The sequence below is a fragment of the Copidosoma floridanum genome, unplaced genomic scaffold (assembly GCF_036245765.1).
Source record: "Copidosoma floridanum isolate Cflo_tuat_1 unplaced genomic scaffold, Cflo_Japanese_pri ptg000040l, whole genome shotgun sequence".
NCBI classification, from domain to species: Eukaryota; Metazoa; Arthropoda; class Insecta; order Hymenoptera; family Encyrtidae; genus Copidosoma; species Copidosoma floridanum.
In genome coordinates, this window is record NW_028321917.1 from 4,464,533 (window position 1) to 4,490,753 (window position 26,221).

Consider the following 26,221-nt stretch of genomic DNA (forward strand, 5'->3'; position numbering starts at 1 on the left):
AAACGAAAAATAAAAGTTTATCCCACTGTGTGCCGTAGGGGGTCCGTAAATTCAGCTTAAGGCACTGTACATGGGCCTGATACGTGCCGGGAGACTAGTTTTAATCGGGTAAGTACGTAAGGCCCCGGTCACATGTCACATGGAGAGCGTAACGCGTACCGCGAAACCATTTGAGCCCATGAGAGTAAGAGAGAGGTGCGTGACACTGTGACTGCAACCTTACAAACCCACTATAGAGGCCAAGTCTGGAGCCGTACCATTTTACTCTTTCCGCTTCGCGGGCCTATGTTAAAAGTTATATGGGCTCTGTTCGGAAATGATACGTTGGTTAAGTATTAAGTTGGTACCTACCCCCACCCTGGCTTAACTAACTGACCGTGCGTTCGCACATGTAAACAATAGTTAATCAGCTGATCACATTTTGGCGCACTTTAAGCGCTTTTAAGGTTAAAGAGAGGACTTGAAAGCCTCAAAGTGCGCCAAAACGTGACCAGCTGATTAACTATTGTTTACATGTGCGAACGCACGGTCAGTTAGTTAAGCCAGGGTGGGGGTAGGTACCAACCAAAAACTTAACCAACGCATCATTTCCGAACAGAGCCATGGTATACGGACCCAGGTACCAATCTGCAGCCAAGCTTGGGCCCAGTTTTCGCCCACTTTCAATTTCTACTTGAGATGGGCAGATCACCTGTATATATATATATATATATATATAAATAAATAAATATATTTGTAAACTGTGGCCTGGCCATGCCCCATGAAGTCATTAGGTTCGTTTGGGGCTTAGCTTAGCTCGGAGCAGCTCGGAGCTCCTCCAAAGTTCGCCCCAAAACACGCGTTTTGCGTTTTGCTCATCGGAGCGAGTGAGCGACTCCGAGCAAATTTCTACAGTTGGTATATCCATGGATAGGGTCTTTTTTGTAGTCGGTCGGTCCAATTCCTCAAGAAAGAATATATCTATACTTACCATGTATACAGATATACATTCTAGAGGAACTGGACCGACCGATTACAAAAAAAACATACCCATTATTTATACGTCTTGGCCATAAATATAGATATACCGAATGTAGAAATTTGCTCGGATTCGCTCCGATGAGCTCCGAGCAAAAGTAGCAAAACGCGTGTTTTGGGGCGAAGTTCGGAGGAGCTCCGTGATGCTTTCCGTAAGAACTGGCCCTTTAATCTAAGTATTTAGATAATGTAGAGATAACTTATTAGTGTGAGAGAGATAACATGTCATACTTTTTCCCTCACATTTAAATGTCATCTAGGATTCCGAGGTACTTAAAGATTAACTGCTGGGTCCGTACCATATAACTTTTTTTGCTTTGCAGGCCTATGTTATAACATAGGCCGATGTACTGAAAAATAGTTACATGGTACGACCCCAGGAGCTTACGGAACGCACCCCCGAGCTGCTCCAAGCTAAGCCCCAAGCGAACCTATTATAGGGTGCCTGTACACTCACAGTACCTTGATTCGCAAACCGCGAAGTTTGAATTCTTGAAGTAATTTGTCGTATTGAAACACGAGGAACAACCATAACCATGGAATAAGAATATAATGATAAACAACTATCATATTAACAACTATTGAACAATGTTAAAATCATATTTTATGTTTATTTGTCATAAAAAAATTTAAGACTTCAAACTTCGCGGTTTGCGAATCAAGGTACGGCAAGTGTACATGGGAAACCTGCAGGGTCCGTACCATATAACTATTTTTCTGTACATAGGCCTATGTTATAACATAGGCCTGTGAAGCAAAAAAAAGTTATATGGTACGGCCCCAGTCTGGAGAATGCCAGTCAAAGCTTCGGCGGGCGATTCAATTCAAATTGATAGAGATCAATATTTTTTTTTTCTTGCATTCCGTACAACAGACACCTTGTTTTCAATGAAACTAGACTCTGAAGTGGTATTTTGATTTTAGAAACTGATTTTAGTAAAAAGTTTTAAAAAATTTCGAGTCAGTATAACAAACGACTAGTCGGTAAACAGGAAAATTGCAGTAACAGGCTGCCAGCAAAAACTAGTCATTTGTTATACTTACTCGAAATTTTTTACCAAAATCAATTTCTGACATTAAAATGCGACTTCAGGAGCCGTACCATATAACTTTTTTTAGCTTCGCGGGCCTATGTTATAACATGGGCCTGCAAAGCAAAAAAAAATTATATGGTACGGACCCTGAGTCTAGTTTCATTGAATACAAGGTGTCTGTTGTACGGAATGCAAGAAAAAAAAAAAAATATTGATCTCTATCAATTTGAATTGAATCGCCCGCCGAAGCTTTGGCTGGCAGTCTCCAGACTGCAAGACGCCCATGTACAGGCACCCTTACAATGCAGGGACGGTCGGGGACAGTGTGGGCGAGTCGGAGACGAAAGTGAACAAGTGTCTTCTCCGATCGTCCGCGATCGTCCCTGACCGTACGCGATGCGCAGTTGTACACGTTAGGTTAGGTTAATGCAAAAAGTAAACAAACTTGTTTGTATTTGCACTTCTTTATTTCCAAACTATTGTTTACATACAGCATTAACCTAACCTAACGTGTACAACTGCGCATTGCGTACGGTCAGGGACGATCGCGGACTATCGGAGAAGAGCACTTGTTCACTTTCGTCTCCGACTCGCTCACACTGTCCCCGACCGTCCCTGGATTGTAAGGTGAACGAATCTCAGGTTTCCCATGTACAGGCACCCTTACAATACTGGCCAGGCGGCCTGGACAGGGCCTGGTATTAAGCCGTTAGTGGCCGTCTAGCGGTTATTTCTTGTCAGGATTGGTTATGTAGTTTTCTGCTATTACTATCATCGTATTTACAATATTGTCTCCTGTGGTATACTGTATTTTTATAATTTTTGTATTAAAAAATCTAGTTGTTTATTGTGTATAAACTATTTTTACATGATAATGATTAGTTTCACATTCAAACTTAAAAAATCATCGAATAGTTATGTACTTTCATGAACATATTTATTTCAACCTACCTACTTATCCAAATGTGTTTTATTATAAATGAATAAGATGGTTTAGTTTTTCCAAGTGTTTTTCTGCAATTAATTTACTTATCATTCGGACAGTGTTGCTGAATATGGTGGAACAAATAAGAAATGTAACAAAAATTTTTTAATTTTTCATTCATATGTTCACAAATATCGGAAAAAAAACAGATGTTGACTAATAAGAATAATGTATTTTCTTTATTATAGTTCAAAGATTTTCTTCTGTTGTACAATCAAATTTCAGATTCGTGTTTTAATAGATGTGCCAACTCTTTTTACACAAGAGAATGTGAACCAGATGAGGTACTTGCCAACTTGCATCTAAAATATTAGCATTTAGCATAATATTTTAGTAAATATGTAATCATATGTTATGATTTAGGAAAAGTGTGTCGAACTATGTACCAATAAGTTCGTTTTAATGAATCATCGAGTGATGAAAACTTTTATGGAAGTTCAAGCTGTAATAGTTCAAAAACGGATGGAGGAACTTAGTGCTGGCCAGGCAGCTATGGAAGCCCAAAAGAAAAGTCCAGAAGTTATTACATAGCACTATGTTAAAATTATTAATATTAACGTGAAAAAAAAATTGTTATTTACGTGCTGAATTGTTTGTTATAACATATTTACCACTAAGAAAAAAGCGTGAGAGAAGTGTAAAAAAAAAAAAATCAAGTTTTCAACTGAACTATCTTTATATGTTTATAAGCCTATAAATATATGTATTAAAATCTAACTCTCACAAATAAAAAGTAATGGATTAAACAATTTTTTTATATAACACAAGATTTATTAACACATTAAACTTTTCTTTCTTATTGAACATCTACCAGTGATGAAGCTTTCTACATATTTACGAAAGGTGACGACGGGCGACACGGTAGGAAGCATCAAAAAAGCTGGAGTGTCCAAAGAACTCGTGGTAAGTTGGCTCATGGAACTTATCCGGCATAGTGATGTAAACTGGTTCCCTGAAGTAGGTGCCAACTTCCCATTCTGGCACGTTCTTCATCAGTTCTCGTTCCTCGTCGCGGTTTACACGGCATTGTTTCAAGAACCTGTTACATAATGTATGTATTCATAAATAAGAAAACAATATCAACGAATTATGGAAATCACGTATATTGTTGTAATGGACTTACGCTCGATCACGCTCTGCTAATAGCAACGGCATTATAACGTGCCGTGCGCTTCTCATTTCAATCTGTTCTCTGTGATATTCACGGTAGTTTATGGTATAAAGTTTGAAACCGATAGCCGTGGCAGCAACGTACAATCCTATGACAAGTTTGCCTGGAAGTAGGGTAAGTTTAACAAGTCAGCATTACCCCAAATAAACGAAATGACAGTTTTGAAAAAGGAGGTACAAAGGGAAGGCTAGACTTACTCGTAAAAAAGGTTTTGAGCTTGATGCGTTGCCATGTCATGGGATTGTAGCCCCCAGGCGGTGGCATGTCTTGGGGCCCAGACTTGGGCGCCGACGCCATCGTATTCTCAAGTCTCGAGGACTGTTCAACTCGACTTTTTTTTTCGCTTTCTACGACATAAAAAATGAACTACTTATTCTTCAACGATTCTAACTCTCAATCTCAAGTGGACAACCCAAGCACTGTGTAGTTGTGTACTCCTATTACTATGTTGGTGTGTACAATATATATATATATTACATTTCGTGAATTTCGTCTGGTCGTCGTCGTGTACTCACTACTCGTGTATAGGGTATAAGTCATAGACATATAAACAAGACATTCTTTATATGTCTATGGTATAAGTGTAGTGGTTGGGAGGGGGGGCATGCAGCTGATTAAAGCTTGACTCTCATGTCACAAGTAGGGAGTTTTTTTTGACGTCTAAAAAAAGCTCCATCCTCCATTAGATTTTGTGTTGAAAAAGCACCTTTATGTCTGTTTAAATATATGGGTGATTCTACAAAAAATGGAATATTTTAAAAAGCTGAAATGGACAAAGACTTAATAGGAGGTTCTAAATTATATTTTTCTAACAAGCGTGTGATGGCTCAGTCGGCTAGGTCGTGGATTGGCACGCAGGAGACCATGGTTCGATTCCCGGCCAGTGCGACTTTTCGGGCAAGTACCTCTGTGATTTTCACATGTGCTTTTTCACCACGTGATGCTCCTCGAGGAGGGTTTTTAGGCGATCTTCTCGCAGCAAAAATTGCCTAATTTCCCCCTACCCCCCTCCTGTAATGGGAGGCCTCCCATCCCTCTTTCTCTTCCTTCTTCCAAGTGCTAAGTGCCCATAGTAGTGCCCTTATTAAAGGAGCCGGACGTAAAGCACTATAATATAAAAAAAAATATATTTTTCTAATATATTGTTAGCACCCAAAATGGCCATGATTTTTTGGGCCCTTCTGAAAAAGGCGTCTTCAACACTAACGTCATAAATAGCGTTTTCTCTGATCACAAATAAAAGCGTTGTCGACTCTAAAAATCGTTAATAGAATCGAGATTGTGACGCACTAAATAAAAATTTTATTTCCCATTTGCACTTATATTATGTATGTAACAGCTGTTTGTTAATCTATATTACTTTCCAAATTGATAATCCAATTAAGCAGAAAAACTCCTTTGATATTATTTAAAAAGGTTTTCAGATCGATCTTATCCCCACGTACGCGAGCTATTTCACATATGTGGCGGCTGGCGGCTCTCCCGGACCACTATAACTCGTGATCAAAAAAAGAGATCCCAAAATTACTTTGGATCTCAACGAATCATGACGTTTTTCGATTTTTTTGAGAGATGCGGCAGGTATTTTTTTTACACACTTTGAGCTCAGTCCTTAATCTACACTCTACAGGCTACAGTTACACGCTCCGTATATGTAAAACACGTTTATATATTATAATTCTTTGACATTAATAAGATATAAGTTACGAGAATCGAACTGGGAAAGGGTAGGGGAACTTTCTTTGACGTAATCCTTTATCTACGGAATCTGCATTATTTTCTCTGGACGTGTGATTGCGGCGACGCCTAATATAAGTGAAATTTTCAATTGAAACGTACAAAATGGAGCCTAAACCAAAAAGTGAACATTTATTAGCATTGAAAGGTATAGCAAAGATAACAAGAACTATAATTAAGACTTGTTCATTTGCATGCAAAAATGAATGAATACTGGTATCCATAAGTAATTGTTAATTTATGTGTGTTATGATTACAGTAATGAGGCTTACAAGACCAACGCTTGCAAGCCCAGTAGTTGTTACATGTGATTCCACTGATTTGCCTGGCAATACTCTCAACGTTGACTTGAAAAATGATTGCACTGCTCTACAAGGGATGGAAACTGTGGCAATCGGTCAATTTATGGTCCTGCCACAGAGCTTTGGGTACTTATTTTAATTACAATGTTAAGCATGCACAGTTTTCAAAAAAGTATCTCAACACTTAAAATTTTTTAGTAATATCTATCTGGGAGAAATTTTTTCAAGTTATTTGTGCGTTCACAATGGAAGTAATCAAGGGGTGAAGGACGTGCTTGTCAAGGTATAGGAGATAATCAGTAGATTCTTATTATATGCAAGATATTTCACTATTGCGAATGAACCGTATTTTAGGCTGATTTACAAACAAACACTCAAACCATTCCATTATCCGGTCAAAATTCCCATGCTAAAGAATTAGCATCAAATGGCACAATCGACGAAGTTATTCACCATGAAGTCAAAGAAACTGGAACTCATATGTAGGTTTACTTACAATAATTGATGCTATTTTATTTATTTGATACTGATTACGAAAACTCAATTGTTGCAGATTGGTGTGTGAAGTTACATACACACCATTAACTTTTGGTGCGCAGCCTATGTCTTTCAGAAAATTCTTCAAATTTCAAGTAGTAAAACCATTAGATGTAAAAACAAAGTTTTACAATGCAGAAAATGATGAGGTGTATGTTGAAGCACAAATTCAAAATTTAACTGCTGGACCCATTTGCTTAGAAAAAGTAGCATTAGAATCTTCACATTTATTTACAGGCACTTAAATACCTCCAATTTATATAAGTTCAATATAACAAAATATTATTTAAACCTTTTTTTTTTTTTTAGTTTCTATTCTTGACACTAATGATGATAACGAGTCGATATACGGAAAAGTAAATCTGCTAGACTCTGGACACAGTCGACAATATTTATATTGTTTAAGGCCTCAACTAAGTTTAGCAAGAGATCCAAAGATGATGCACAATGCCACAAATATCGGTAAACTAGATATTGTGTGGAGAAGTAACTTGGGAGAAAGAGGCCGTCTTCAAACTAGTCAATTACAAAGAATGGTAGTTTCTTAAGTTATTTTACCCGAAAAATATTTCCTTTATTGATTATTATATTTCATGATACTAGGCACCAGATTATGGGGATCTTCGAGTTAGTATAAAAAATATACCTGACAAAGTATATCTTGAAAAACCAATAGATTTTAAAATTCACATAATAAATACCTCGTGAGTATTTATATTGCGTATAAAAATATTTAAAATATCAATTTTATTGTTACAAAACTGACAAATTTTTTTTAGCGAACGGCAAATGGATTTACTGCTAGGTTTACAATCAAATGCATCGATAGCATGGAGTGGAATCTCGGATAAAATGATTGGAACTCTCAAACCAGGAGAATCTACATACATTCCACTTTGCATGATTCCTTTAGAATCGGGTCTCATCGTGAGTAATTCATACTGATTTGACTAACATGCAATATTTTTTAATCACATTTTAATCCAATTATTTTTGTTTAGGCTGTTTCAAGTCTCAAATTAACTGACACATTTCTCAAAAGAGTCTATGATTATGATGACTTGGCTCAAATTTTTGTTAATCATTTGGATTAAGAAATATGTTTGCAGTTGTATCGAAAAATATAAGAATTATATTTTAAAAAATTTATTTTTATTATTAAATATTTTTATCACATGTATGAATCGAGACTTGCTGTTCTCTGTGTTTCACTAACAGCTCCAACTGCACAAGCTAGGAGAGTCTGTACATCTTTTGGTTCATTGCCACCAAAAATATAGCCATTAGCTTTGTCAATTGCATTTTTAACGTTAAGCAACAGTGCTTTGTTAGAAATATCAAGTGGTATGAAACTCACAAGACTATAATCTTCTATAAGGGAAACCATGGCTTCATTTAGTTTTTTATACCTGGAAAATTAGACTTCCTCAGTAAAATAAATTTTTTTTCCCAGAATAGTTAAAATAAAATAATTCTTACTGTGGTACAATATTATCTTCATTTAACCTTTCGAGGAGGTAATTCAAGTCTAACACATCTGTATAAAAGTTAATATTGAAATCTAGTTTATCACTGAAACGTTTCATTTCATCCAATTTTGTCATCACATTAACGTGAGGTAAGCCCAGTTGTAACATGGTTAGCGTACACAGCATTAGAGAAGAAAGATATTTTCCTGCAATATATTGAAGTAAAAAAATCGCTTTATCAAGTAGACATGTGATAAACCAAAGGAAAAGAGAAAATACCTGGATCACTACAATGATGGGAGTCCATTAAATTAACACAACAAAGTCTAACTAAATTTTCTCCTAATTTCTCAGCAATTTTATTTATCGACTCATGATGAGTGTAAAGCTCCACCTGAATAAAATTTTCTTGTTGTATATATTGTTTCAGCACGTAACAACAATTCATGCACAACTTACCTGACCAGGGCAATCAATCAACAAGTAATGATCTTTCAAGCTGAGAATTTGTTTTGAGAGCCAATCAATATTTTTTTCTAAGAATTCTATGCAATAAACCAACGCTCCATTTGGTCCAAGTTTGTAATTTTTCATAACTTCTTCGTGTTTCACTAAATTGGAAATATCTACTGTTGGTTTGTAAGCCATGTTCTCATTGGCTGGATCTTCGGAAAGAAAAAAAAAGTGTTTACGTTAAAAAGCTCTTGAAAGTTGATAATTAAGGAAAAAAAATACTCCTACCAATATTCACAATGGCAACTTTTCTGCCCAAGCTCTCAAGAAACTTTCCCATCACATTGCAGTACGTTGTTTTGCCACTACCAGGTGGCCCGATAACCAGTTGTCCAAAAATTACACTCATTATTTCAGAACAATTTCCGGTGCAACTTTCTTAATTGCCTTAATTACAGTTCTCAAACAGGATGGTTCAAAATCTTTTAGACATACAGAAATTAGCAGTGGTTTATCGCACTTCAGCTGTTCTGCTACAAACCTAGCTGCTGCATGAATTTCAGGCTCATCCTTACCAAAAATCACTCTGAAACAAACAATCGCAAGCATATTACTATCGCAAATTACAAAATCAATGCACCACCCAATACAACAATGATTTATTTATTTACTTGGTGTTGAAGACATCATTACCAAAGTCGCGAGCAACTGTTTCCTTGCTGACAGTTACCAAAGACCCAAGTTTTTTGTATTGACTAATTATTATGAAGACACGGTTGCTAAAATGAAAAAAATCTCTCACTAAGTGTATAGATTAGTTCTTTGCGGCGATTGCAAACCAACAGTAAAACATCGTATGAGTATACTTTTTTTTTTTTTTCATTATGGTGCTCTACATCCGTCTCCTTTAATAAGGAGCACTACTATGGGCACTTAACACTTGGAAGAAGGAAGAGAAAGAGGGATGGGAGGCCTCCCATGACAGGAGGGGGGTAGGGGGAAATTAGGCAATTTTTACTGTGAAAAGGTCGCCTAAACCCTCCTCGAGGAGCATCACGTGGTGAAAAAGCACATGTGAAAATCACAGAGGTACTTGCCCGAAAAGTCGCACTGGCCGGGAATCGAACCACGGTCTCCCCGCGTGCTAATCCACGACCTAGCCGACCGAGCCACCGCGCGCTCCTATAATATATGTACTTAAATGTCCTTGGTCGTACGTTTACTCCATTCAACCAGTTAAAAAATTTACCTGTAATCGTTAACGACAATGTCAGTGTGGTAGTTATTAACAACAATAGCACACGATTTGCTGATCATGCTGGATGAGATTCTCTGGTCTGGCAGATCATACAATTGTTTTTTTTTTTTTTTTAGTTGATGGCCACCTCAGCTGTCCGCTAAGTTCCGCCAATTCCCAATCTTAGTGGTTCTTCTCATTCCATTCCTTTCCTTTTTCTCCTCTCTAAAGTTTCGGTGCTGCCCTTCGCCCCTGCTTCCACACTTCCACAGGGGCCGTGCCATATAACTTTTATTCGCTTCGCAGGCTTATGTTGGAGCTATTCACGTAGACATTTTTTGCTTAGGAGCTATTCACATAGACATTTTTTGCTTATTTCATTGTGAACGTTCATATTGAAACGGGGGTTCCACCGTTCCGCTAAACTCAAATTGAGTGAACAGACTGAACATTGCAGACCTATACTGTGTTCTTTGTCAGTCAACATGGTTGCGACCATAATAGGCTTTAGATTTGTTCGCCTTACAATCCAGGGACGGTCGGGGACAGTCTGGGCGAGTCGGAGACGAAAGTGAACAAGTGCTCTTCTCGTGTCTTCTCCGATCATCCCCGATTGTCCCTGACCGTACACGATGCGCAGTTGTACATGTTAGGTTAGGTTAATGCTGTATGTAAACAATAGTTTGTAAATAAAGAAGTGCAAATACAAAAAAGTTTGTTTACTTTTTGCAATAACCTAACCTAACGTGTACAACTGCGCATCACGTACGGTCAGGGACGATCAGGGACGATCAGAGAAGAGCACTTGTTCACTTTCGTCTCCGACTCGCCCACACTGTCCCCGACCGTCCCTGGATTGTAAGGTGAACAAATCTTTTGTAGCCTGATGGAAAAAGAGGTATAGGCCTGTTCAGCCTGTTCACTCACTTTGAATTTAGCGGAACAGTGGAACCCCCTTTTCAATATGAACGTTCACAATGAAAAAAGCAAAAAATGTCTATGTGAATAGCTCCTTATTTCATTGTGCACAATGCAACGTTCATGAACGTTCATATTGAAAAGGGGGTTCCACTGTTCCACTAAACTCGAGGTGAGTGAACAGACTGAACAGACCTATACCTCTTTTTCCATCAGGCAACAAAGCCTATAAACGGCTCCCGATTAATTCTATTAGGCGCTTTACAGACACTTGCGATAAGGACGACGAATAGAGAAAAATAAGAGGAATAAGGGGAATAGCAATAGCAGTGGAAATAAGAATAAGGTTGTAGTCACATGGAGCGCAATAGAGACAATTGTCCCCATAAACGACTGTGCTAAGTCTATTGCGCGGACCAATAGGTCTATCCTGCAGCGCAATAGATTGAACACAGTCACTTAATCCTGCGCGCTCTATTGCGCTCCATATGACTGCGGCCTAAGCGGAATCAGTGTCAAACTACTATGCAATTGTGAAAACATGACGTGAAACATGTTTAATTCGCGCTTTTTAAACATGCTTAGTACTGAACTACTTAAAATAAATTTTTTTTTAACATTTAATTAACTCAAATGTAAAAAATACTAATCACACAAAATTATTATATAAAATTAATTGAGTACTTTAATTGAAATTTAAGGTAAATGGAAAATAGCAAACATATTATTATTAATAAAATTAAAAAAAAAAAACTTTTACGAAAGAAATAGACTATTTAAACCAAGTCTTGAATTTTTGCTTTTGAAAAAATGTATCAAAAGGAAAGCTATAATTAACTTTACAAATGTTATTGATGTCTTCGATTTATTTATTTATTTATGTTTTGAGTCGTAAAAATAACCTTGTGAAAGTACATATTAGAAAAGAATGTACAATATATACATAGATATAATATACGTTATTATTAATGAATTATTTAATCATAGATTTGTTATTTTTCATAATATAAAATTTACGAAGCAATATTACCTGATAATTTTTTACTTTTATTAACTTATTAAAACACAAGATATTAATAAAATTAATTTTTAATATTAAAATATAACTATTTCTTATGGTAAATTGACATTAATTCTCATACACTTTTCACTTAAAAATTTAAATATTTTAAAGGTTATAAATAAGAAAATAAAACAACGAATTTGCGCATGCTTTCTGATGTTTTTAGAAGTATAATATATGTTTGACGCTTATTCAGAGCTGAACAGCTGCACGTGAGTCCTCTGGTGTGTGATAAGAAAGAAGCCTGTATCGGTGAAAAGCAACAGCTGATCCAGCTAAATAGCGTGGATGGTATATGAATTGTCCGATTCGTTATTAATTTTGCGTATTTTTGGGATCAAATTTTTAAAAGAAACTAATTTAAGACCTCAGACTATGAGATTATCAAAAATTTGTGATTTTGTGCATCGCTTGATCGTTCCGTGAGTGGCAAGCGCGATTTTAAGTCGGTCGGTCGGTCTGATTACCACCATGTATTTTGTATATCTATACATGAGTTTCCCCACCAGTGCGTCGTTGCTGTCAGTGGACTCAGTGCCTACTGGGGGAACTAGAGAACACTCTGTTGCACAAGCGATGCACAAAATCACAAATTTTTGATAATCTCATAGTCTGAGGTCTTAAATTAGTTTTTTTTTTAATTTGATCCCAAAAATACGCAAAATTAATAACAAATCGAACAATTCATACACCATCCACGCTATTTAGCTGGATCAGCTATTGCTTTTCACCGATACAGGCTTCCTTTTTATCACACCAGAGGACTCACGCGCAGCTGTTCAGTTCAGGACCTGAACTTCAGGTTCAGGTCCGAATATCAATAGTATCAGTACCTTACTTGGCCATTATGTGTCGCCACGTCGCCAGGCACACCTATAAACCTAACAGGCGAATACATATATTTGACGAACATCATTACTAACCCTATGTTTCATAAAAAATTGCAACTTATGAAAAAAAAATACTTACATCTTTGAAAATGATGGCACTATTCCTTAAATATTTGAAATTTTTATTTCACATACAAGTAATAGTACATGCGGGTCTAGAAAATTAATAATTCAGTTTTTAAAAATGATGGGGTTTTTTTTATTTATTGTGATATGCAGTATTCTGTACTGTATTTGTACTTGGTAAGTATACAGAGAAAAAAAAAAATTTTTGTCATGCATTTTGATGTAATAAACTTTTAGGATCATACCAAGAGTATTAGCATGGCTTGTTGAAAGAAAATGTAAAATAAACTTACAAGTTGGTCATATTTCTCTTCCTTATTTCATTCTACGAGACATCATAATTTCCACAAATGGCTTCACTGTGGTATATTTTATTTTTAAATCTTGATTATTAGGACGCTTTAAACCACGCTTATACATGTCAATACATATTTTAGGAAATTGAAGAGTTTACCATGCGCAGCAGTTTGTTTAGTAGCGAAGTTGCCAAACTACTGTCACTCATGCTGCGAGGTGTACGAGTCAACATTGATGTTCCTGCAGTGTCAACAAGACATAAAAATCGCTCAAACAAAGTACTAGATTTCAGAGACACCAAAATCCCTTCGTTTATCATAACAGTTGTGCAAGTAAAAAGTTAAATGATTAATTCATCGACTAATGTCGTATATTCCATTAATATTCTGGTTTAAAGTTTTTAGCCATAAACATTGAAAATTTAAGTCTATTGGCACTTGGCAACGGCTGGCTGGCAAATGGCAGTGCTGAAACTCTCTGTCTTGATGGTAGTGTAGTACATGGAGCTCGTACATTACTTGGAACTGCAACTGTCCTCAACGGTGTTATGAAATTACTTCGCCATGCATCTGATGCGTGCTTAGCTCAAATTAACTTTGCTGGCACTGTTGAAGCTACACTCAGAGCTCAAGGAGAGTTTTCACTTGAGGTATTAACAAAAGCATTGACTAAAAAATTGATAAAGAAATTAATGTAACCAAAATATTAACATTTTAGAAATTATTCGTGGGGATCACACAGACTGAAGGTTCTGGGGGTGTTGGCCTCTTACAATTTTTAAAAGATAGAAAATCTTTATCCCCTCAAGCATTGAATTCCACAACACCAAAACAATTTAATTGTGATGACGAAGTCCTAGCTAGATTTTCCCCAATTTTACCAAAGGTTAGTCATTACTAGTCTATTTTCTCAATGTCAAGTAATTAACAAGTCGATTGTTTTTTTATTACAAAGAATCTGCTCATAAAATGTGGTAGTTCTACAATAATTGCTGGAAGGGAAGATGGTTGTCATGCAGGCCTAGAATGCACAATGAAAAGCTTACAAATCAATGCAAAATTTCAACCAGTTGGTCCTCAAGTTTATTTGGCATTAAATACAGATGGGATATCAGTAAAAGGAAAACTTCCTGTGCTTTCATTGCGTTTGCTTTCCATTGAATCGAGAGTAGTTGTTTTTTATAATTTTTGTACAAAATTAATACGATTTAAAAAGTTTTGTAAACATCGATCTCTAAAATTTACAGTTAGAAGACAATATTTTAAAAATAGCAACACAATTAAACAGTCTCTCAATGACTTACGATCACAAAGATTGGGAATCAATGCTAAGTTATGGAGTTAAAGATATTTTGAAACCAAACATTAGCACGTCGCCAAAGAATAAATTTCCTGGTCTAAAAATTCAAGCAATTACTGAACTCTACGAAGCTTCACTGTTTATAAAGTTACCTGAAGTTGAAGAAACTTTTTGTACAGTCGCTCATGTCAAATTTTCAATGGATCGAGTGGCTGGTAAGCAAATTTTGTTTAAAAATTTGCAGAGCATATAATCATGATTAATGACATTTGATTTCATTACAGAACAAGCTGAAGAATGGAACACAGAGTTGACTCTGGAATCACTGTGTTGTGCATTTAGTGGCAATTCTGCTGGATCATCTGAATCAACACACCAGTGGGGAAATCCTTTGTCGATTGGTGTATTTTTGGCCACCACGAGAAAAAACGCTATTGGAATTGCACTAAATGCTTTAAGAACTGAGTGGAGTTTAGAACTTGCAAAATTCCTTGAACGTGGATTACTGTAATATAATATTTTATCAATTGACGTTTTTGTTTATTTTAGTCCCTTAATTGTTGATTATTTATTAATTTTCGTATATTTTATTTAGGTATTGGAAAGAGCATAAAAAATTAAGTGGCGATAATAATAGGTTTAACGACGAGATGCTGCAATTAAATTTAAAAGCCTCGAATTGCAATTTCTTCTTCATTGCAGAAAATGAGTGTACATTAGATTTTTAGAATTACAAGATTAAAAAAATAATGACTAACGAGTAGTATGATAGATTTTTTTTCTTTTATTCTTAGTGGCCATTATGGTGCGCTTAGACTCGGCTACTTTGGAGCGAAGTATCAAGCGATTTGTCGGCGTAGCCGAGGGCATATGTGCTATAACGTTAAATAGGAATGAGCCAATTATTTGTGGACACGCACAAGCATTAAGTCATCCGTTCTTAGCTGTTAGAAAATGTAAGACTGCCATCACTCCTACTGCGATAAATATCAGTCTCGATGACACAAATTTAGCTTGGAGTCCTAACTTACATCTACGCTTACTGCAATTGTGGATCGAATCGCAAGATTTCCGATCAATCTTGTGGGACAGGAAGATTGTAGCTGCTATTAATGGTGATTGATTACATTTTTAATGCTATTCCAATGAAACAGAATGTTATTGTTAAAACTTTTTTTTTTTTTTTTTTTTTTTTTTTTTTTTCCTTAACACAGAAAAGGCTACAGTAAAACGGCACTTGGATATCCTGTGCACCAACGAAATAACCTTAGCAATTGACATTTCTCCGCGGCATTTCTTGGAATTGTCTTCGGATCACTTGAGATGGTCGCAGGGCGAGTGGAAACTCAATTACCTTCGAGTAGCTTTGGATATGGCCGACATAATTACGATTGAAGGTTTCAAACTGGTCCGTGTGCCAGATAGCGAAGACGTTAGGCTAGAACGTCAGAATAACGAAGGATTCGAGGTAGAGTGGAATGAAACTTGGATGGTGAACATTGATCTTGCAAAGGCTTGCTTCCCTCATGAACACAAGTTTGCCGAAGCTATTCAGAATGAATTATTCAGCATCAGGAGATGGCTCAAGGAATTACATTCTTCTAGTTCAAAGAAAGAAAAGCCGTTACCATGTGATCTAGTCATTAAAGTACGTAACAATCAAATCTAGAGGTGTCGTTATTTGCATGCATAATGATATTTGGATGAACGCGGGAGTTTGGTAAAATGTTGATTTTTAAAAATAACGTCGGACGTATAAAAATAGTACATTTCCGCCCTCGGGTGATTTTGGGAGGCTGGTACTTCCTCGGGCGAAAAAGCAGTTTTCCGGAACTCGTTCGAAAAGTCTCCTTTACGAACCTCGTTACGTCCCTCGCCTTCGGCTCGGGCCGCAAACCTCTCGGTTCGCAAACAGAGACTTTTCAAACTCGTAGGAAAACTACCATTACGCCACTAGAGCGCAAAGTCTCACTTTGCGCCCTAGGACCCAAAGTAGTCGAAGTGCGCAAAGTTCGCATAAGGGTGCAAAGGCTTGCGCTCGAGTGGCGTATAATATTTTTCTCCTCAAGGGTGCAAAGTGAGATTTTAATACTTTTACGTAGAATTTTCTTTTTGCACTTAAATTAAGAAAAACTGGAAGTTTGATCACACGGTATGAGTTACTGGCACCAACATTGAGTGCGAGTCAATCACATGAGTACGGGAAAACGTCCGCACAAGTTACGTAAAAAAATTTTGTAATATGTGCGACAAAAATTGGTATAAATTGTGAAGTAATTAATTAATAGAACGCATTGAAGGCTTGTGCGCCTTGTAGTATTCACATATATATATATATACGAGGTATACTTTATAAACAATGGATGTAATGGACGTTTTTTCATTATTTAAAGTTGCATGCACTCAAATTGAAGTGGCAAATGTATGATTCGCAAAAAAGGTTGTGCGGAGTCCAGGGGGTGAAGCCCCGGTGGGTAAGTATGGGAGGGGTGGCGAAGCCCCCCGACTACAAAACAAATGAAATGATCGTTCTCAAAAAAAAAACATTTCCATTTTCCAAAAACTATTAACAAAATACAATTTTATCAAAACTAAAATAATAGTTTTCCTACGAGTTTGAAAAGTCTCTGTTTGTGAACTGAGAGGTTTGCGGCCCGAGCCGAAGGCGAGGGATGTAACGAGGTTCGTAAAGGAGAATTTTCGAACGAGTTCTGGAAAACTGCTTTTTCGCCCGAGGAAGTACCAGCCTCCCAAAACCACCCGAGGGCGGAAAAGCAGTTTTCCAGAACTCGTTCGAAAAGTCTCCTTTACGAAATTGCACTTTGCACCCTTGGTAAAAAAAAACATACGCGACTCGGGCACCAACATACAACAATCGCGCCCTTCGGGTGCTCCTGTTTGTGACTCATTTCAAAACACTTTCTTATTATTCAAAATTTTATCGAACACAATCCATATAAAACTTAATGATCCAGTTGTCAATGTCATGAAATAGGAAACAAAAGTAAAAATCTATGGTTGTTTTAGATAAAAGAATGGATTTTCGAAGTGAGCGACGATCCGTTTGAGGTCCGCTTGCGCGACAACTACGAGCTCCTCGAGGACGAATACAAGGAGAGCTTGAAGCGCCAGGCGATGCTTGACACCAAAGTGCAAGAGCTGTTCAGGGCGCACCTGTTGCTACCCCAGGGCAAGGTTGAAGAGCTCTACGCAAGTTTAAACAAGAAGAACGCGGAAATTTACGTGCAGCGCTGGAGACAGATGCAGCGCGCCGGGCCAGCGCGCACCCGGCTCTTTGCCTGGACGATGCTCGACCTGGAGATCATAGCTTTGGCCGATCCGTCGATTCACGGATTGGAGCACGCGATCCGCTCGCTCAAGGAGATGGATCCCGAGTCACCCTGGCCCGATGACCTTGAATTCAACACGCTCTGGGTAAGAGGTATAGCCCTCAAGTGTCTCGAATGGAAGCTCCAGCTTCGAGATTTCCCGCAGCCCCTTTTGCTCGTCGAGGGCTTGAGTATCTGGGGCAGGCTGGCTGGTGCCGAGGCACTTGCTCAGCCGAGGGCCAGGAGGACCGTGAGAATCGAGGTGGGCACGCCCTGGGACGACATTGTTATCGAGCGAGGAATGACTTCGTTGAAGTATTACCACGATTTAAACTGGGATATAAATAAGTACAGGTAAATTACGTATGATTTCACGTGGGTGGGTTGTGTTTGTTACTAGGGGTAGCTCAATTCAATTAGATTTTTTTTTTTTTATTTCATCATCAATAGCTTAAAATTGTTACGTAAAATGACAGCTGTAATAAGACCAATGTTTTAGAAATTGGTCTATCAAATAAAATCGTCCATAAGGAAAAAAAAAAAAAAATAAAAAAAAAATAAAAAAAATAAATAAATAAATAAATAAAATGAAAATTTCAGATATGCATTCGGCCCGTGCTGGGAGCCGGTGATAGCCCAGTGCAACTTGAGTTTCGAGAAAATAATTCATCCGTCGCGCGATCCCAGTCCACCACTGCCGTTCTGGGACAAGCTGCGACTGATGCTGCACGGCCGGCTGACGCTCTGCGTGAAACAACTGACGGTCCTGCTGCATGCCTCGCTCGATCCTTACAACACGACCGAGGAGATGGAGCTTACTTGGAGCGGACTCGAGCTCGACTGGACCCTAGGCAAGATCATCGTTAAGGGCGACCTCGACGTTTACGTGCGCACTGCCAGCAAGTACGACGACTGCCGACTGCTACACCTACCCAACGTCAGGCTAAGCATCAAGCTAGCCTGGTTCTGTTTGGGCGATCCCCGCGACCACCACGTCGCTATACCGTGCGCCCCCGATAAGCTACCCGAGTACACGAGTAACCAGCAACACGACTCCTTCCGCGCCTTCCGCTCTCAGGTCTATTATTACACGTGCATTATTTTGTGTTGCATATAACTTCGCTTTAGTAGCAAAATCTATACTAGCTCAAACGAGCCGGTACTGTTCCAATAGATGCTACCCTGACATCGATAACAATGGCAATTATTAACATCAGTTTTATCTATGACTGCACAGAACCTCAACGTAAGTCTGTCCCTCGAGACGAAAACGACAGGTTCGCCGACCCTGACGAACGCGCCCTCAGCCTTGCTGTACGGCAGTACGCTCCGCTGGTTTGAAAACCTCAAGCTGATCCTGTCGGGTGCGACCCGTCCCACCCGCAAGGGCCCGCTCTTCAGAAATATCCGGCCCCGGAAAAAGCAGCTCAGCCGTCATTACCGCAAGATTCGTCTAACCCTGGCGTTCCACCGCTTCCACGTGAGCTACTGGATGTCTTTCGCGATGCAGCGTGGCTTCGAGGTCACGGGCGGCCGGGTGGCCTGCAGCTCCGAGCACAGCCTTAGCCTGCATCCGATCGACGACGGCCTGATACACAGGCCTCGAGCCGAGTGGTCGATCGCCTACATGAACTGCGAGCTCAACGACGCCGAGATCTGGCTCAAGAGTGCCCTCCAGGAGGAGGAGGAGAGCGCCTCGCTCAGGCAGCCCGTCGAGAAGTGCTACTGCCTCAGCGTCACTCGCGTCAGCTACGGCAGGTTTGTACACATGCACTCGTACAAGTTGCAAGAAAAAATTGCCAATATGTTACTTTTACAAATCAAAACTCATGGGATTGAGTTTTTAAAAATAATGTGCGAAATTTCATTAGCTGAAATAATAACAAGTGGTCTACATGTAATGACGTTCTGAAAAAATTTTGTCCAAACAGGGAAGCAGTGGTGGCAGGCGTGAGCGCGGATACACCGACCCACCGCTTGGTTGTGCACGACCTTAAAGGTGCCTGGACGAAGAACAATCGTGACGTAGCGTTTGCCCTTTTCGACTCGTTCATCAAAACCCAGCAACTCAAGAAAAATTTGTCTACGGCAGCGCTCAAGGGTTTCCATCGCGAGAGCAGCTCAACGCCGCACAAGAATCGTAATCCACGACCAGCTATCGATGCCAGCGCCCCGAACACGCCCGCGCAGGTGGTGACGCCTTCCTCTGCGACGAGCAAGCCCCAGCAAGGTGAGGCAGCTGCTATGCTACAGAGGCTGATTGCAGAGGCAGCAAACAAGCCCGTGGTCTTTAGCGATGACACGTCCGTGCAGACTAGGGGCCAACAATTGAGGGGACTCGCTGCCTGCAATCAGGACGACGTGCTTCATAAAAATTGGCTGAGTAAGGTTTTTATTTTCTCCTTACAAGCACTCTGCAGCTAACATTACATTACCGAGTGAATCTGTCACTGCTTGTTAATCACAAGGAATATTTACGTTTAATTTTCGTTGTCTAGTTGCTCTCGTAAATAGCCAAGTACTGCTAAAGGGTATCGAGACGCGAGGCTACGTCATACTGTCTGCAGCCAAAGCAGAAATCCTGCAAAGAGTTCACCGCCCGGTCTGGAAGGATAGAACTCTCATGTCAAAAACAACGTGGGTCGGCTCACTAGAGTGCATGCAATACTACGCCACTGTCAATGCGAACATCGACGACAACATCAACGACAACATCATGTGGCTCACGTTGTACAACATTCAAGTACGCATTGCCAGTCAAAGCAAACATTGTTTGAGATTTTTTTTCATGATCTTCTTTCAAAGTTGATTTCTATTAACGGTGAAAAATCATTGTTTTAGGAAAAGGATTCGACCGTGATTGCCGGTTTACCAGACGTGCCAGCCTTGGTGGGATCAGGTCAAAGTGTCGGTGGAGTAGTGAGCCAAACGGTGGGCGGAGGAGGTGGGCCGCAGCATCAGCTACAGCGTATAGTATCACGTTGCAAGTGCGAGTTTTTCTACGTGGGCTACGGCCAGGATGCAGGTTTTCTTGGTGATGTGCCACCGCTACCTGGTGAGGAGATCAGTCCGTGGGAGCGCAAAGACCTCTCGGCAGCCGACGCCTTTACTCTTATGCATCACGATTTAGACGTGTGCACGAATTCCCTGCAGTACGCCATGATTTTGGACATCGTTAATAATCTGCTGTTATACGTCGAACCGAGGCGCAAAGAGGCCCTCGAACGACTGCAGCGTATGAGGTTTGTTTGTTGTTTCATCGACTCAAAAGTTTTTTAAATTATACTTTCTATAGACGCGTCATGCGCCAGAGTAAATCAACGATTTCAGAATTTTGACCTTGAGAAAATATGTGACGAAAGTGTTTTTTTTTTACTCCCCCCTCACCGCACCCCATGACGCACCAGTCCCATCCACACCACGCCGCTTTAGCACAGCAAACATTTTAAATTTTATTGACTTTTATTTCTCCTTTTTTTATTCTTCAACTAATTCTCTAAATAAAAAAATAAAAAATAAAAATAACAAAAAAAAAAAAAATCACTTGAGATTTGAATCGGTAATTTCCTGTACACAAGCCAAATACCTTACCCGCTAATGTTGCGTAGAATTAACCAATAACCCACTTCTGATGCCAAAACTGTTGCGTAGGATTCTACGGTCTTGGGGTGCGCACGAAGTAAATAGTCGAGGAACTAGTATCAACGTCTTTATTTATGCAAAAACGAGAGAAGAGCGCGTCGCGTGTGTACGACCTTCGTCCTTGCCGGTTCCAGCCAGAGAGCGAGCTCCTTTCAGCATCTTATCTGCTTATCCCCTTGCTCTCTCTCTCACTACAACCATCTGTAGTAGGCCCCAAAAAGAGGGAGCGCACGTACGTGACACTATGCTATGAACGCTCTCGATTTTAAAAATTCCGTTACTTTTAACTTAGAAAAAAGTATGTTTTAGCTCCAACTTTTTTATATATATCAATAAAAATAGTTTCGTAGAAGGTATATTTATAATTATATTGCCTGCCATATAATTTCATAGAAGTATAATTTCATACTTGGGTACCCATCAAGTACCCACTATCCACTGGTTTTTTTTTTTTTTTTTTTTTCTACGTCCGATTAACAGTTTCATCATTGAAAAAGGTTCCAGCTTCAGCTTCACTCGGAAGAAGATCAAAAGCGTCCGATTCAAGAGCGTCAGAACATAGTGCGCGGATTGGTTGCAAAGTTACGACGGCTGGAAAAAGAGGCGCATCTTGTGCAGAAAGCCTTGAACGAGGAATCCAGTCCTGAGCTTTTATCGGAAATAGAGCGGCTGGAGGACAGGGTTTTCGAATGCAAAGAAAAGCTAAGCGCCAAGGCTGAAGAGCTGGACGTGATGCTGAGCTGCTACAAAGAAACCACGGCGCCCGCTGCGGCCTCGACAACTCTGAAGGACAAACCTGCAGCCGTAGCTAGAGCAGCTGAAATCTGTTTCAAGCACGCTCAATGGAGGCTGACAGATGCCGACGGCCAGTTGGGTATTGCCGATCTGATACTCACTAATTTCTTGTACACTAAGACCAGCAAAACCGACGACTCGGTGGAGCATTTGCTTGAGCTCGGTTACGTGCGGATGACGAATCTGCTGCCTAATCAAGTTTACACTGACGTACTCACACCTACAGAGCTTCAAAATAACATGCCCGTAGATCGACAAAGGGCGCTCAGGGTTTTTTGCAGAGAAAAAGCTCCGGTGGCTGGAATATCGGTCAAAGAACACTTTGAAATCAATGTGGTACCTCTTACGATCGGTAAGCTGAAGTAAATTTTAGTTAAATAGTTTTATAACTGTTGTATACTAACATTTATCAATGAATGATATTTTAGGTTTGACAAAAAAGTTTTTCAACACCATGTTGAAATTCTGCTTTCCTGAAAGAGATCCAGAAGGCATAGAAGAACCACCAGTTCCACAGAGAGAATCATCGTTTTATGTACCAATGGAAAGAAGAGAGGACGTCGAAAAAATGAAAGAACGCGCTGATAAAAATAAGTTATTCATCTACATAAAAATACCGGAAGTACCGGTTCGCGTGTCTTACAAGGTGCGCATTTGCTTCTAAAGGATTTAAACGTATTTTCCAATATGTGCTCAAACTGTTTATCCTTCTCTTTTTTTTTTTCAGGGTAACAAAGAGAAGAATTTAGAAGACGTGAGAGATATTGCTCTTGTGATTCCTACATTAGAATATCATAATGTGACGTGGACTTGGCTTGATCTCTTGCTGGCTATGAAGAGTGATTCTAGGCGTGTGATTCTTAGTCAAGCCATTAAACAAAAGCTACAAATAAAACCAAGAGGACCGCAAGAAGAAGTTACTCCCCAGGAAGAGGACAAAGCACGGCTCTTACTCGGAGCTAGACATTTACCTGGTGATGCGAGAAAAAAGAGCGTCTTTAAATTTAAGTAAATACATCTGGTTTTTTTTTTGTTTTTTTTTTCAGTACAAAGCAACTTTAATTGAATTGGTGAGTGCACACTTGCTTTGTATTTTTAACGGCAAAAAGTAGTTTTTGGTATTTTCATTTGGATTTAATGGAATGTAGCTTGTATGTTTGCATTTTAGAAACTCTGCATCATTTATAAAAACTTACTTTTTATTTACTTGGTGAGGTTGATAGTGCGTACAAAGTATCAGGCGTTACCTTTTATAAGATTTTCTATTTAGTCGCATTTTTTGAGCGTAAATTTTTTAATGCTTAAACTCAATAGACCCCCTTTTTTAATACATTACATTTTATTTACTTACAAATAAATTTATTTCACTGACTTTTTATCCTATTTTTATTGACCCTTTAAATTTTCGTTTTAGTACATTTCTCAGAAAATTAAGCAATGAGCCAAAAAAAAAGTTATAATGTACAGTTATGTACTAAATAAAAATTTATAAGTGTAATTACACGTACACACGATGATTTAAATGATGATAAATAGCATCAAATTTCTTTGATACAAAATTTTTCAATGCAGATTTAGAAGATAAAATTTTTATGTACAGAAATGTAAGATTTAAACACAAAAACTGACTTAAATAATAGAGTTTATTTCTATGTGATAAATCTTAAGTTGATGTATGATTTATCATGATTCACCTATTTTTTATTAATCAAAGCTTTATGTTTATTAGAGTATGGTTGGTTATCTTGAGGTTTATGTAATTAAAAACTGTATCATATGTACACAAATTACAAGCATGAAATATAAATAAGAAAGTTTAAGTAGGTGCATTGGATTTAAAAATACAAAATCATGTATTTTTTATAATTCTGTATTATCTTTATGTTTTAATGCAGCTGGCTGTTAATTTATTTATTAGTTACATTAATTACAGTACTAATAAAGATTTTTAAAACACTAATCAACTTGACAAAGATCCATACGGGGAATTAATCATTCATAATACCTTGGCAAGACAATGTACAAATGTATAGATATACTCTAACTTCGAATTATCAACAGATTATATATAGATCACAATAGAGTAGCATGATTAAGATAAAAAGAGACCTGTCAAGCCTCTTTTGACAAATAAAAAAATAAACAGCATAATTTAAAATTCTAAAATAAAAATTAATCTTCATAAGGACATCTTATTAAATTAATAAGGGCAGTTAAATGATAACAACACCTCAGAGAGATGTTGTCAAAAGTTTAGATTTGAGTAAATCCTATGGTCAAAGAATGATCAGAGGTGCCTCTGAGTTCCTGTTATCGTGTCTCCACTTATTGAGGTCAGCTAGTATTCTTCTACCATACATATTGTGCAATTCCCTGAAGGTCACTTTGGTCCTGGGTATGTTCTCCGTTCGGCCAGGTGCTGACCTGACACTTTGTGATCTATGATGCGACTCTGGCCTGTTAAAGGGATTGTGCCTCTGCCTAGGAGGTGGTTTTGGCACTTCTGCGGGTGGTGCCACTATGGCTTCCTCTTCCACTGCATCTAACTGTCGCTGCAACTCAGCTACCATCAATTTCATGTAGTCGTAGCTTGCACAAGCCAAGGCTTTCATCCACTGTTCCATCGACTCCTGTGTTGAAAAAAAATCATACCAGGGCTAGTTACACAGATAATTTTTAACAGTAAAAAGTATCAGAGAACAGACTCTTCAATGTATCTCTATTTTCATTGACAACAATACAAAAAACAACTTTACGTATGTATGGAAAAAACGCACCTGCGATTCAGCAGCTAAGTGGTAGCTTCTGTTGCCGACCCCGTGATAAACTATTTTAAAGCCAAACTGCTCTTCGTCCTCAGCCAGCTCGATGGTACAGCCTTCGAGCACAACCATGCCAATCGGCTCTTTGTCTCCTCGCCTTTCAAAGTAGAACATAATATTGCCTTTGAGAACGAACCAGCGCCTCTGATAGCCACGGTTTACTTCACCTCGCTTGTTCAACCAGCCCTCACGGTCAACTGGCGTAGGTGAGGTCGCAAACGCGATCATGTTCTTTTCGTTGCACTTCATTGCTAGCGTGTGTTTGTCCTCGATGACAGTTCGACCCACCAGTGCAGCTAATCTTATGTCTTACAATGACTCTGGATAGACATAATGAGACCCAATTTTCACAACTGGCACTTTTCATTACAGTAAGAAACACTTTATAAATTAACGTAGATGCATCGCGATTACTGTTAAGCCACTTATCACCCCCATGCCTAAAAACGCGGCGCGTATTTTAGGGTTTTAAAGACATTTAATTTGTGCACTCTCTACAATCTATGACGAATTAATTTAGAAGCATAAAGTGTAATCTTCTTCTTCTTCTTCTTCTTCGTTGGTTATGGCTGTCGGTGGCTGTAATTTAAGTAAATTAAACAAAATTTTTATTTGCAGTTATCAAGTACATGTTTGTCATAACACGGCTACAAGATTTACCGAATTTGCTTCGTGTAATTCGTGTATGGGAGACTCCGCTACACTTCTAACTTATTTCTTCTTCTTTTTCTTTCAGTGGCTAGGAACTTACTTCTTAACTTACTGAGGCTAAGTAACAGGTCGGAGCAGTGCTCCCGAAAGTGGCACCCAAAGTAGCGCGAAATTCAAATTGGCTATATGGAGCAAAACGCAAAAACCCACATAACTCAACAGAATTATCTAACATAATAAATAAATAAACCCCAAGCTCTTAAACCCAAAAACCTAATGCTAAATAACCCAGTAACACGGAACGCCTACTGGCCACTTTTAAATTTAATGCTTTAAATAATAACAAAAGCGCCAATCACCACACAACCCGGGGCGCTTACTGGTCGCTTTGTTAATTAATATGATAAATAAAAGAACGCAAGCGCCAATCACAACACAACCCAGGGCGCTTACTAGTCGCTTTGTTTATTAATTAAATAAATAAAACAACACAAGCACCGATCACCA

The 26,221-nt window shown here is 38.7% G+C and overlaps 6 protein-coding genes across 7 annotated transcripts; 3 read left to right on the plus strand and 3 right to left on the minus strand.

Annotated features, from left to right (window-relative positions):
- Positions 1 to 2,862: 2,862 nt before the first annotated feature.
- LOC106640186 (mitochondrial import inner membrane translocase subunit Tim10 B) lies at positions 2,863 to 3,767 on the plus strand. Its single transcript, XM_014354133.2, has 3 exons — positions 2,863 to 3,127; positions 3,225 to 3,320; positions 3,400 to 3,767. Exons 1-3 carry the CDS (start codon positions 3,107 to 3,109, stop codon positions 3,565 to 3,567), a joined length of 285 nt encoding a protein of 94 aa, XP_014209619.2. The 5' UTR covers positions 2,863 to 3,106; the 3' UTR covers positions 3,568 to 3,767.
- Positions 3,177 to 4,723, minus strand: ND-B16.6 (NADH dehydrogenase (ubiquinone) B16.6 subunit). The gene is made up of 3 exons (XM_014354132.3): positions 4,405 to 4,723; positions 4,160 to 4,310; positions 3,177 to 4,075 (listed from the first exon to the last, which is right to left on the minus strand). Exons 1-3 carry the CDS (start codon positions 4,502 to 4,504, stop codon positions 3,871 to 3,873), a joined length of 456 nt encoding a protein of 151 aa, XP_014209618.2. The 5' UTR covers positions 4,505 to 4,723; the 3' UTR covers positions 3,177 to 3,870.
- Positions 4,724 to 5,837: 1,114 nt separating this feature from the next.
- Positions 5,838 to 8,186, plus strand: LOC106640180 (trafficking protein particle complex subunit 13). The gene is made up of 9 exons (XM_014354123.2): positions 5,838 to 6,092; positions 6,204 to 6,372; positions 6,445 to 6,529; positions 6,601 to 6,728; positions 6,800 to 7,020; positions 7,093 to 7,319; positions 7,387 to 7,487; positions 7,563 to 7,710; positions 7,785 to 8,186. The coding sequence occupies exons 1-9, from the start codon at positions 6,050 to 6,052 to the stop codon at positions 7,875 to 7,877; spliced, it is 1,215 nt and encodes a 404-aa protein (XP_014209609.2). The 5' UTR covers positions 5,838 to 6,049; the 3' UTR covers positions 7,878 to 8,186.
- Positions 7,914 to 10,115, minus strand: LOC106640181 (GPN-loop GTPase 2). 2 transcript variants are annotated; one of them, XM_014354124.2, is made up of 7 exons: positions 9,955 to 10,115; positions 9,377 to 9,484; positions 8,994 to 9,291; positions 8,712 to 8,917; positions 8,532 to 8,646; positions 8,263 to 8,458; positions 7,914 to 8,192 (listed from the first exon to the last, which is right to left on the minus strand). In XM_014354124.2, exons 3-7 carry the CDS (start codon positions 9,112 to 9,114, stop codon positions 7,955 to 7,957), a joined length of 876 nt encoding a protein of 291 aa, XP_014209610.1. In that variant the 5' UTR covers positions 9,115 to 9,291; positions 9,377 to 9,484; positions 9,955 to 10,115; the 3' UTR covers positions 7,914 to 7,954. The 2 variants fall into 2 exon arrangements, with proteins under 2 accessions (XP_014209610.1, XP_089454005.1); XM_089597879.1 differs by having other exon boundaries at positions 9,377 to 9,506.
- A 2,660-nt stretch (positions 10,116 to 12,775) lies between these two features.
- On the plus strand, positions 12,776 to 24,061 carry hob (bridge-like lipid transfer protein family member hobbit). The gene is made up of 20 exons (XM_014354119.2): positions 12,776 to 13,056; positions 13,117 to 13,243; positions 13,317 to 13,508; positions 13,574 to 13,825; positions 13,894 to 14,061; positions 14,131 to 14,343; positions 14,423 to 14,690; positions 14,760 to 14,982; positions 15,071 to 15,186; positions 15,270 to 15,590; positions 15,690 to 16,123; positions 17,503 to 18,158; positions 18,405 to 18,882; positions 19,042 to 19,562; positions 19,736 to 20,187; positions 20,303 to 20,547; positions 20,646 to 21,046; positions 21,944 to 22,593; positions 22,670 to 22,887; positions 22,969 to 24,061. The coding sequence occupies exons 1-20, from the start codon at positions 12,998 to 13,000 to the stop codon at positions 23,251 to 23,253; spliced, it is 6,279 nt and encodes a 2,092-aa protein (XP_014209605.2). The 5' UTR covers positions 12,776 to 12,997; the 3' UTR covers positions 23,254 to 24,061.
- On the minus strand, positions 23,940 to 25,844 carry LOC106640187 (sesquipedalian-1). The gene is made up of 3 exons (XM_014354134.2): positions 25,724 to 25,844; positions 25,019 to 25,642; positions 23,940 to 24,871 (listed from the first exon to the last, which is right to left on the minus strand). The coding sequence occupies exons 2-3, from the start codon at positions 25,310 to 25,312 to the stop codon at positions 24,518 to 24,520; spliced, it is 648 nt and encodes a 215-aa protein (XP_014209620.2). The 5' UTR covers positions 25,313 to 25,642; positions 25,724 to 25,844; the 3' UTR covers positions 23,940 to 24,517.
- Positions 25,845 to 26,221: the final 377 nt, after the last annotated feature.